Here is an 11,920-nt window from a genome sequence, read left to right as displayed (position 1 = left end):
TACGCACCTTCACGGCAGCCTCGCTGCAAATCAAAACCTGCTACCTTAGACTCAGAGCCTTGTCAAACCCCCCAAAAAAGGAGACGTACAAGGTGGAAGTTGGGCACAAGGGGAATCATTTAATTGAGTTTTACATTGGCCTCATTACACTTGCTGTGGGAATGAATTGCTTGTGCTTAGAAGCTTCCGAACATAGACGAGATGATGGTGCTGTTATATCCTCTTATGTAATGATCGGGTAATCCTTTTGAGTTTGGAGAGTGACAACTGCTCAGTTTTGTTGATTTTTTTTTAAATCTCATTCCCACAAGGCAAGTCCAGTGAATACACATCAATTCATCCATTTTCTACAGCACTCCTCTTTGTATGGTACAAACACACTTTGGGTGAGAAGTACATTCTGCATTAGTCATTAGTGACTGGCACTATTGACAAAAGCAATTTCTAGTATTTTAAAACCAATGGTTGTGTTTTGATGCACATTAGGAGATTGATATTATTTTCAGGAAGTCTACAGTCCACGAGGAAATCTATTCAAGTAAACCTTAAAAAGCTCTAGTTCAGGAAAAGGTTTTGTCTTGAAGTGAAGGGCACTGTTATTGACTCTTTTTTTTATCAATATTAAGTAGCGAGTTGTTTAATCTTCAGGTAATCAATGTATATTGTCATCATTATTGCAAATCCCCTTGCCAGTTAAGTGATCTATGCTATAAATTTTTACACGTGTGTATGTTGTGATATTTTGTGTCAACATGAGTAAGAACAACAAGGGAATAGTATCAAGGGTCACTCCATTACCAGAAAAGAAATGTATACTTTGCAAACCTAATTTCATGACAGCACAGGGAGTTCATTTCACTGTTAAGTCACTGTGACCTCCTTTTGGTGGGCGATTGTATTACAACAGAACTGTGTTTGTGTGGGTGGTGTGGTAGTGAGGAGGTAATAATTTACAGCTTCACTGGTATACTAACAAAATTTGTTTTTCAAATCTGGATTGGACGTCCACTCTAATAAAAATGTAATGGGTTCATCATGAGAAGATGTCCAATTCATTTGAATTGGGAGGCTGGCGGGGAATTTGTTGATGGATTGGACGTCTATTGCCTTCAATTGCAGCCAGTGAGGCATCTTGGTTGATAAATGTGAAAAACACTGAATTCAGTTATTTTTTTAAAATTTGTGAATAGTGGAGTAAAATGTAAATAAAAGCCAGTACTTCCAAGAAGTGGTTAGTCAATATACATTTGGACTTGCGGTATAGTCAATGGCAGCCAATAATTTCATTGCGGACTTATAGTTGCCTGTAGGTTCTGTGTCAGCCAATAGAGGGAGCCGGGCGATTGTAGTTCATTTTGAACTTTCTTTTACCTGTATAGACTGCAAAAGCAATTTGTTTTTTTTAAGTAGGCTTCTACAAGCATGAAGGTATTTTGTTGCTTCCTGAAAATGGCATCAGTCAATTTACAAAGGAACAGACTCATACGCAGCCGACATGAGACAAAAAAAATGACACAGCTTTTGTTGTATTATTCATTTTTCTTTGCCAAAGCAGCGGGAGGAGAAAACAGTCAATAAAAAGACACAGAGAACAAAGGCCAAAATGTTCTGAGTGAAGAGGAGCTTGGGAGCCTGAGGCCCGTGTGTGTGTGTGTGTGTGTATGTGTGTGTGTGTGTGTGTGTGTGTGTGTGTGTGTGTGTGTGTGTGTGTGTACTATTTAGTCTTTCATATGAATGGTAATTGGATGCAGCCTCAAAGCAGACTTGGCAAGAACCAACCAGTGGATGAAAAGACCTTCAAACACAAACAGATATACACAAACTAAGCCTATTACAATGACGCAGAATCCTGCAAGAGTACACAACAACTTTGCCAGAGTGGTCAACAGCTGTGGTTTTGTGTTCTGTGCATATTACCTTCTCTGACCTCTAATATGTATCCTTTCAGAAGATGATTGATGGCATAAATCCTATTCATTCTCAATCAGATTTTTTTTCTCAGATTCATTTTTTATCTATATTCTGATTTAAATATTATTATGATTTTATATTATGAGTGAGAGCCTGTGAGTCCTTGTACTCTGTAGTTATTACTGGTTACTGACTTGCAGTGATCCCAAATAACCACTGAGAGGAGAAGTTGACCAATTTAATACTGTGTACTGTCTTGCAATAACTTAACTGTTCTGTGTGGATAATTCATTCATTTTCCGTAATGCTTATTCTCACAAGGGTGCTGGAGTCTCTCCAAGCCAACTGTGTGCAGTGGGCGGGGCACATCCTTAATTGGTTCTCAGCCAATCGCAGAGCAACAGGAGACAAAGGAACAATAGTCGATAATTTTTTAGAGCAACAAATGTGCATTACTAATATTGAAAATGTAATCTTAGCACATGACATGCCTGTTTTCCTATTTAAATGCTAGCAAGATTTGAATGTATCCTCACTTTCCTCTCGATCGATGAAGAATATTTTGGAAATTGACAGTGCTAATTCAGGTAACGGCAAAATGATTGACAAAATGATTAGCAAAAGGGGATTCGTTTTTCAGAATTTCACTGACCTCGGGATTAGATCCTCCATTTTCACAACTTTTGGATTTGAGAAAAACGACACAGTGGAGAACAGGTTAGTGGAAAGGTACTGAAACATTTCAAATGGCGGCAAAGAATTTCTCCCACAACAAAGATTGGCCGCAGTGTTTGCCAGCTGAGGGCCAGCCGGAGGCTCCAAGACAGGCCGTGATCCAACTTTGTTAAATGAGAACGACAGTGAGGCTACACTGTGATGGCCTCTCTCTCGCTCAGTTCCCTGAATAGCTTTCGCACAAAGCATATCGTTATTTCTCCTCTAATTACCAGATGGTGAACTGTTTGTCTGCCCCCCACTCCGCACTCACCCCCAGAAATAAAGTCCTCTGTGATGCTGACCCTGTCCGGTTATGAAATAGTCTGTTCGACCATAGTCATTGTGCATCTTTGGCTCCTTGCAAAAAACAAAAACAAAACTAATTTATCCACATTAGGTTCTCATCATGATCTTAAGTGAGGTTCCGGTAGCATAGGCTAACATAAACGACCTGTCACAGATGCTTGTTAAGTCTTTCCTTTGATGCTGAAAAGATAAAGTGACTTGCCGCTCTATGCTTCATTCCGGTGCCCTTTTTTCTGTCTGAGCACCCTGGATTTCAATTGAAGTTGGCTAGGATAGTCTATCCTCAGGCGCCTGGGACTAACAACAACAACAACAGCAGGGGTAGGGACCTTATGGCTCGTGAGCCATATGTGGCTCTTTCCATGGGTGCATATGAGTTGGCACTCATGATTTACTTACTCGGGCCGCACAAAATGATGCGGCGGGCCAGATTTGGCCCCCGGGCCGCCACTTTTATACCTGTGGTCTACAGCATCTTTGCAATCATAGGGTAGGAAAATGGAAAATGAATGAAAAATTTAAAGCATCTATCCATTTAGATGCTAGCCGTACCAATCAAAAGGGCATTTTATGAAGTTAACAGTGTTAATTCACTAAATCACTCAGAATAAGAAAAGTTTACGATTAACTGGTAAACTGAGCTAATCAAGACTTTAACAATCTACTACCTATTATCAACTCAATTCCTTCCATCCACAGTGACAGCCATCCAATCCATTTCTGTTACTGTCACCCTACCAATTTAAAGGGATTCGACTTCTACTAGAAACAAATTTAAAATGAATGAATTTGTATCAGAAAACCAGAGAAGTGAATATTTCTTGCCGCTATTTTGTTTTGTTTGCTAAAATCAATCAACGGCAAAGGCATGTTACCAGTTTCTAAATCTTTGGTTTTAGGAGGCGTATATAGGCCACAAGAAGCTCTCCATCTGCTCCGCTTTGACCAAAAGATTTAAGAAGCACTACAGGAAAGAGCTGCACCAGGGATTACGATGGCACACCGGGTCCAAGTAGAGGTGAGATTAAAATCCAATAGAATTAAAAGAGTGCATTAAAAACACTATGATGTCAATACATTCCAAATCATGCTTCATATGAGGTCTCTCAGTAAGGATGATTCTCAAAACGGAAAGGATTAGGAAGCATCTTTTCATGCAGGTTGCAATTTTGGATGGTATTACAATGTTGGCAAGGCTGCAGTTTTGCTGATCATCCATGTGCATCCCCAGACATGGTGCTCTTTATTCAGCCTCAGGTGGTAAAAATAAATCCTTCCTGTGAAATAGGTTTAAGTGAACTCTGGTGGGAGCCGGAAGGGTTTTGCAGCATGTCGTATCCCGCGGCGAGGTCACTTTGTTTAGTTCACCAGAGATTTGTGTTCACAGCTTAACACCCAGTATTAAATCTCATATACTGTGTTTACCTTTTTTAACCTTGTCATGTGGAAAAAGTAGGTCTGTTTGTATTTAACCAAGAGCTGTTTATTGCCATTAATCACATTCGGTATGATAACAAATTCAAGAGTAGTGATTAACATACTTGCTTTTAAATGTACTGCAATGGTAATAAAGTAATAATTTATGTTAAATCATTGGCTGCCATTGGCAGGGATGGATGTCCAATTAATTTAAAGTGAGAGGTCTTTCAGCCTTTGTAGTTAAAATGGATTGGACGTCGACTTGTGGCAAATTAGTGATCATTCAAATAATTAAATGAGATTTTAATGGAGAAGTGATAGTAAGCACACTTTTATTTTGTGTATATGTGACGTTATATCAACTATATCATAAAGTATACTAAATAATGGGCTGCCATTGACGGTGATGGATGTCCAAGCATTTTGAACATTCATTCATGCACAGATAAAATAATAATAAGTAATAATTAACTTTGAAAATAAATACAAATTATCGTATTGTATATAACATTAAATTAAAAAGCTATATCTGACAGACCTATATTGAACAAACTTGATGTATTTTTTTCCATATACATACACTCACAATGCACAGTTAAAATAATTTAACAGTTTCAATTAATGTGGGATTTAACTCTTAGTTAATTCTCCCAATTTAAGGAAATAGCCATGACCTCTGTGTTTATGTATTTATGAGCAGAAATATTGGAAGACCATTGTGAGCAACTGCTGTGGTCTTGAAAACAATTTGAGAAATTTCACTGCATCATTTCGGCGCTGGGGGAAAGCAGTGACGATATAAAAGTGTCATAGGGGAAATTGGTAAACGCCTTCATCGGGAGCTTAACAGAGGAGTCGGGTCTTTTCTCTGCTGTTTGTCTATTGGAAAGAGAGCGAGAGAAAATAGAGCAGGATGGTGGGAGGGAGAAGTTTTCCGAATGGATGGGAGTGAAATGTCCTTCATATAAACCAGAAATAACAGAGCAGAAGCCTCTGCCAGGACCAAAGCAGGAGACAAGAGCATCTTTCTTAGCAAACCGTTTATTTGAGGAGGGGGAAAAAACCTTGGGAACTAATCCACTGGAACATATTTTCCACCAAACAACAGGTAAACAAATTTTGGTTCTTTAATATTAGAAATTAAACATATTCAGAAAAAGATAGCTCTCATAACAACAACAAAAGTTTGCCTCATTTGATATCTTAAAATTACATTATTTTGCATGGCCTGTGAGAATAAATCATGTACATCGACTTTATGTTTTTGACTGAAATTAAGTTTATGTAAAAGTTCTGTTGTCTACGCTCCAGTACCCCCCGCGATCCTTGTGAGAATATGTTCTGTAGTCCAGAAAGTTTAGTTTTGAATAAAAAAAATGTCTCTAAATGTTTTATTGACTGTTCAAATACATCACCATTTAATTACTAATCAATTAGTTAGTCAGTGCAGCCTTTGACGGCACTAAACGTCCAATCCATTTTTTTCTGGAAGGAATGGATTGGATGTTTTGTGCCATCAATCACAATCAAATGAGTTAAATATTTTTATGGGTTGGGCAACACGATAGACCTTTGAAGATAAACATAACTGCAACGTGGACAGTGACAAACTTGAGTCGGACACCCATTTTCTGCTGACAACAAGGTCAGTTTAAATCCTCCCGATCAGAGCAAAGGTAACTTGACGCAGTAACTTCATCAAGTGTACTATTTACAACTCTCTAACTGCTTTCTGCAGCCCACACATTGGATCAGCAGCTTGTCAGATTACTCAACTACGCATGTCATCCATCTAAGCACTGTCTCAGTCCCACTTAATTAGGCTCACCCATTTACTAGGTCACCCCATGCAGGGACGGCGCTAGATGTCCAATCTGTTTGAACTGTAAAGGCAGGCAGCAAATGAACAGATAGGGCAGTTTTTCCCTATTTAAAAATGTCTTTACATGTATTGATTCATTTGAAATAATATGTCAATGATGGATATGAAGTACATGTGCATTCAACAAGCTTTTGACATTATATAGTAGTATATCTTGTTTCTGGATTTGTCATTACTCAGGAATGTGTTTTATCTTTTTTCTAATGGTGGATTACTATATTGTTAATTCTGACCGTGAAAGTGGCAGCAACCTTAGTTCTTACTTATTTCAACAATTTCAGTTGACTGATGAAAACATTTTTCCCAAATTGAGGTTTAGAAATCTTTCATGTTTATTGAAATATTACGTTAATTTAATGAATAATTGAAGTGCAAATGTTAGTACATAATGCTCTTTTAACTTGGAAGGCTGCCATTGAAAATGCATTGATTTGATTCAATTCTAGTTCCAATGGCGGCGATAGAAGAACAATTTATTTGGACTGGCTGACTCCCGGTCGGTCAGATGGGACGGAAGATGAATGAATGAATGAAAAAAATGATTTGGACAATAGGTATAGCAATGGATGGATGGGTGGGCAGACGGTTGGGCGGTTGGAGGGATTTTTTTTTTAACACACTTGAATGGAAATATTGTGATTACTTTCTCCCCCAAATTTTGCAATCTCAGCACTTATACAACACTCCTTGTGACCATAGACATGAACGTCCTGTTGCGCGCTCTTCTCTTGATCTGCGCACATTGGACAACTGCGCTGATTGGTGGAATCAGCTCAGAGGAGGTTTGTCTTCAAGATGGCAAGCACAAGACTATGCCCAGCCCTGAGCCTTACTTGAGGGACTGCACGCTCTATGCAGACAGTGAGTGACTGACTGCCTGTTTGCCTCATTCGAAACACTGCAAGCGGGATGCAATGGCACCTTGACTGACAAATGGCTGCCTGTTTTCTATTTGACAGATAGCTGCTGTACACAAGAGGACATCCAGGACATTTTTCGCTCTCCCCCTGCCAGCAATCAGAATGAACCGTGGGACAAGTGTGGGTCATTAAGTCCCGAGTAAGACAAAAATATGGATTCAATGCACGACAAATATACAATGCATTTCCTATGCAATCTCATTTTTGTGACAACATTTTAGAAGGGTTAAAGGTCAAACAAGTGTAAAACAAGGTGACCTTAACAATCATGAGTGGCCACTTTGGCTCTTGATTCGCACTGCTTTGAATTTGTGGAACTTCCAAGTAGGCATGGGAAATACATCTTTTTAATGAATTAACTTAAGTTTATTTCATAATGAGGAATTACAGAAAAATTAGAACAAAAAGCAAATCTAGCCACCAGTTATTCAAAGATTACCATAGAATTTAGGGTCTGATGTAGAGAGAAAAAGATATTTAAGGCAGTGGTTTCACACTTTGTTTACAATGCATACAACCCATTTATAGAGCAAGTAACCATTTTTGATAATAACAGAAATTAAAATGTAAATTTAATGACATCCACATACATGGACATCACATTTCAGCCTATGTAGGCCACAACATTAACAATTTCTATACAGGTTTGGTACATGACCTAAAAAAAATGATGTCCTAAATCATATATACTTCAATATTGATCATTATTTGAATAAATTGACAACTTTATAATACAGAAAACCAATCACACTGTGGAAGCAGTGTATCTCTGAGCAATAACTGTCCCCTCTCCCAACTTAGGTGTGAAGGCTTCCTGAAGCGCGTGTCATGTTTCTACCGCTGCTCCCCAGATGCTGCCCGCTGGCCTCACCCTCATCGCCACGCCTACATCCAGGCCGTGCCCCTCTGCCACAGCTTTTGCCGGGACTGGTGAGAATGGCGAGCCAGTGTGCCAAAAGACATACAATAGACTTTAATATTCATAATCATGGATGGCATGTAGCTAAAAAATGTAACAAAATAAGAACTAGTTTTGTGTCATCTCACTAAACCCTACAGTCAACATAAATACAGTATATTCTAGGACATGCAATAGCATTAGACTGACTTTGCCATGGGGTTTTTGTTTGTTTGTTTGTTTGTTTTTTCATTTTTTTTTTGTAGGTTTGATGCCTGTAGGACAGATTTGACATGTGCGCGTAATTGGGCCGCAGACCCCAGAGGACAGAACTGCACTGGAAGCTGTGTTCAATATGAGCAGGTATGACAGCATGTGTGTTTCAAGTTTAATGTGCATGTATAGCATATATGTTGTTGAAATATTTGACATCGGGCACCAGGCCATAGTTAGCTGGTATAGTCTCCAGCACCCCTCGCAACCCTTACGAGGATAATATATTACTACTACTTTCTATATGTAAAAAAAAATCTACGTTTTTCCCCTTTTATGGCAATATATGTCCAATCCATGACAAGTAGACTTTTTGTTGTTGACGATGACGACAGGGCCTATGTCCGATTAATATTATTATTATTATTATTATTCAAAATTTTCTGTGTGTATGTGTGCCCAGATGTATCAACATGGCAGAGATCTGTGTGAAAGTCTTTGGGGTAACGCCTTCATGACTGTCGAAGATCCAGCTGAGGACGTCGGAGGGAACGACAGCCCGGGGAATGGACGCCGTTGTGGTTGCCTAACACTCAGTCCTTCGGATAAGGACGTGATTGCCGCCCTCCGGGCCCACCAGGATGAGCCGGAGGACCCAGATACAACCAAGACTGGATTGCCTCTGTATAAGTCTCCCTGCCAGACCAGGATGGCCCCACAGATGAAGATCTACAAGAAGGGGAACTCAGTCCTCCGCAAACGTTCAGTCATAGTTGATGACGGGGAGGGGAGCGGAAGTGGCCTGTAGAGAATAAAGTAGATTGAAGATGTTTAGAGATCATATTTAGCTGTTATTGTCATATTTCAGCAGTGGTGGAAAGTAATGAATTACATTTATTCCCGTTACTGTCGAACAAAGTCATTTTTTTTTAAATCCGTTATTTTCCTTTTAAGTAAATGGTTTTGTCGCTTGTAGATGTCCAATCCATTTGAACTGAAAGGACTGGCAGCAAATGGACATTTGTTCAGTCTCTACCAATCTTCCCAGTTCATGAAGTGGATTGGACATTAGTAGTCATTGGTGGCGAATGAGGAAATTTTAAAATGATTACGTTACAAAGTCAAATAAATAAATAAAATGAAAATAGGAGCGAGGGATTGTGGGATCGAGTGGTTAATTTTGCACCTGCGTGCTATTATGGGGCGTCTACCTGATTTGTTTGATTACTGCAACGCCGGAATGCTAAACATAACAGAAAAACTAATATTATGTCAAAAATGCATTCCATTTTTGCCATGATATCGGATGTGGTTGCTCAACGTCACAGACATCGCTACCGTAAAAGTCAGGTACGTTACAATATTGATTAAAAAATGCTTCGGCTGCAAGGGACATAACGTTCGTAACTAGCATAGCTATCATCATTTAATGCTTTAATTTAATAACTCTCAATGTCTTTAAAAAAATGGATACCGATACTGCGATACTGTTGTGCTCATATTATAAGTAGTGATGTTGTTCCACTCGTGTAGCAATACCTTTACTTGAGTATTTATTTGTACTTTTTCCACCCTTTAATCACATGCATAATGTGATCACAATTCCTGAAAAATGCATGTAAAATATTAATGATCGCAGCTTTGGTTTGTAGCTTATAAAAAGTTTTACTCAATAAGTAACTCATCGTTGCCATTAGTGGCAATTTCATTACTCTGCTGTCTAAATAACGCTGTCATCAAACATTCCAAACAGAACTTATTGTATTACTATAAAGCGTGTAAAACGTGTATAGTAATTGTTTATGAGAACATGTTCACAGCCACTAAGGATTTAAGTGTTTGGGATAGGAAAGATGTGTCAATAAATCAGCATAGTAAAAAAAATCAAGGTTTAGTATTCCATATTCAAATGATCTATTTAGACTAAATCCATAAAAATGTGGGGTAATATTATTTCTAATAGCTTTGGTTTCAATGCTCTGTGAATGTTTCTAATCTGAGGATTTTATCTAGTTTAATTTTAGATGTAAATGTTTTTAAAGGTTCCCTAAAATTGATGTTTATGTATTTTTCCTTGTTCTCAATAAAGAAAAGATGTAAAAAAGGTTTTTAACATTGCCATTAGATTTAATTATTCAAAGACACTAAAACATGGCCTACTAATGGGAATTCAGAGCAGCCCCAGAAAGGTAAATATTGGTTTACTTGAGAATGAAGAGATATTTTATTTTCCGCAGCAGAATAACCAAGAGCACAAATAAACTGTTTTGCTTCTTCTGGAGCTGCTGAGTGAATTTGGATGCCATGGTAGCCAGCTAAAGCCCTGACCTGAATTAAAATGGCAGAACTCTGGAATGACCTAAAGAGAGATGGAACACAGTGATTCATTCACACACTAATAAGACTGGAATGCATTTGCTGGGAAAAGTGGGCCAAAAGAAGCACATCAAATTAATTCTTATTATTATTCAGAGACTATTAAGTTTGGTGGGAAGGTGCATTTTGGGCATGGGAACAAGTGTATATTTCGAATAAATTTCTAAAGAAAACGTCTTAGAAAAGGAAAAATGATCTGGTATGATATTAACCTTAAAAAGTACGTTGTTCTATATTTGTTTTTGCCAGTCAATTGAAAAACCCCAATCTTGTATTCAGGATTAGCAATATATTTTATTTACGCTAGAGGGCAATATACCCCCAACAAGTGCTTACAAGGTTGTGTAAAAATGTTGGGCCTTTTTTTTACTGAGCTACAATATAGTACAATGAGCTACAAATAACACGGCATTACACATTCAGACGTGGGCACGTTTTAAATAATATACGCTGGCTCAAGGCCAATACTATATGTGGTATGAGTGTGTATACTCATATTAGTGTCATTTTACTATAATCATCTGCTTTGAGTATAGCTACTGTGCTGTGTTACATAACTTAACCCTTTATAGACAGTCATTTAACTCATTGGCTGCCCTTGACGGCGCTGCACGTCCAATTAATTGTGATTAATATGGGTGAAGCCAGTTTAAATGTCTAATGTTGTCATTGGTGGTCAATGAGTTACAGTCTATGAAAATGGGTTGGAAGTCTACCTCTGTCAATGGCACTGAAATATGAAATACGTAAATGTCAGTCACTTGTAATCAAAATGGATTGGACACTAGTGCCATAAATGGTGTATATGAGTTAAATGACTGCCCTATAAAGGTTAGTTATGTAACATGGTCGTATGGTACTATGAAAAACAAAAACAAAAAACTTTGGAGTATTTTTGTGGGCCATAACTAGACTAAATTTCTTTTTAAATTCTTTTGAATTATATTATTATTTTATTAACAGTTATAGTTGTACTTATTTATAATGAATATATTTATAATACTGATTAATAACAATAATTGAAAAAAAATACAAATGAGATTTATGGTCCAAGTATGTGGCACATCACTCGTCACTTGCCCCATAAAGGGTTAAGAAATAGATATGATCAAAACACAACAAAATGTATCATTAAACCGGAAGAATCAGGCTGAAAATCTACTCGCCATCAATCGAAATGGTGAAACATGATCGGTCAATGCCAGCAATCCCGGTTGAAATGGCTTTGATGAGCATCACTGTCAAAGGTAGTGAATGAGTTAATATTTGTGGTTATGA

The 11,920-nt window shown here is 38.0% G+C and overlaps 1 protein-coding gene across 1 annotated transcript; it reads left to right on the top strand.

The window, feature by feature from the left end:
- Positions 1-5,244: 5,244 nt before the first annotated feature.
- On the top strand, positions 5,245-10,374 carry rtbdn (retbindin). The gene is made up of 6 exons (XM_077619809.1): positions 5,245-5,461; positions 6,935-7,096; positions 7,195-7,294; positions 7,957-8,085; positions 8,320-8,416; positions 8,730-10,374. Exons 1-6 carry the CDS (start codon positions 5,296-5,298, stop codon positions 9,072-9,074), a joined length of 999 nt encoding a protein of 332 aa, XP_077475935.1. The 5' UTR covers positions 5,245-5,295; the 3' UTR covers positions 9,075-10,374.
- The last annotated feature ends 1,546 nt before the right edge of the window (positions 10,375-11,920 follow it).

Source organism: Stigmatopora argus, chromosome 14, assembly GCF_051989625.1.
Source record: "Stigmatopora argus isolate UIUO_Sarg chromosome 14, RoL_Sarg_1.0, whole genome shotgun sequence".
Lineage (NCBI taxonomy): Eukaryota > Metazoa > Chordata > Actinopteri > Syngnathiformes > Syngnathidae > Stigmatopora > Stigmatopora argus.
This window is presented reverse-complemented; position numbering and strand designations above follow the sequence as displayed.

Coding starts and splice junctions, on each gene's coding strand:
- rtbdn (XM_077619809.1), top strand. CDS start 5,296: ATGGGAGTGAAATGTCCTTCATATAAACCAGAAATAACAGAGCAGAAG. Junction 8,086..8,319: donor CACAGCTTTTGCCGGGACTG/GTGAGAATGGCG, acceptor TTTTTTTTGTAG/GTTTGATGCCTGTAGGACAG. Junction 8,417..8,729: donor GCTGTGTTCAATATGAGCAG/GTATGACAGCAT, acceptor ATGTGTGCCCAG/ATGTATCAACATGGCAGAGA.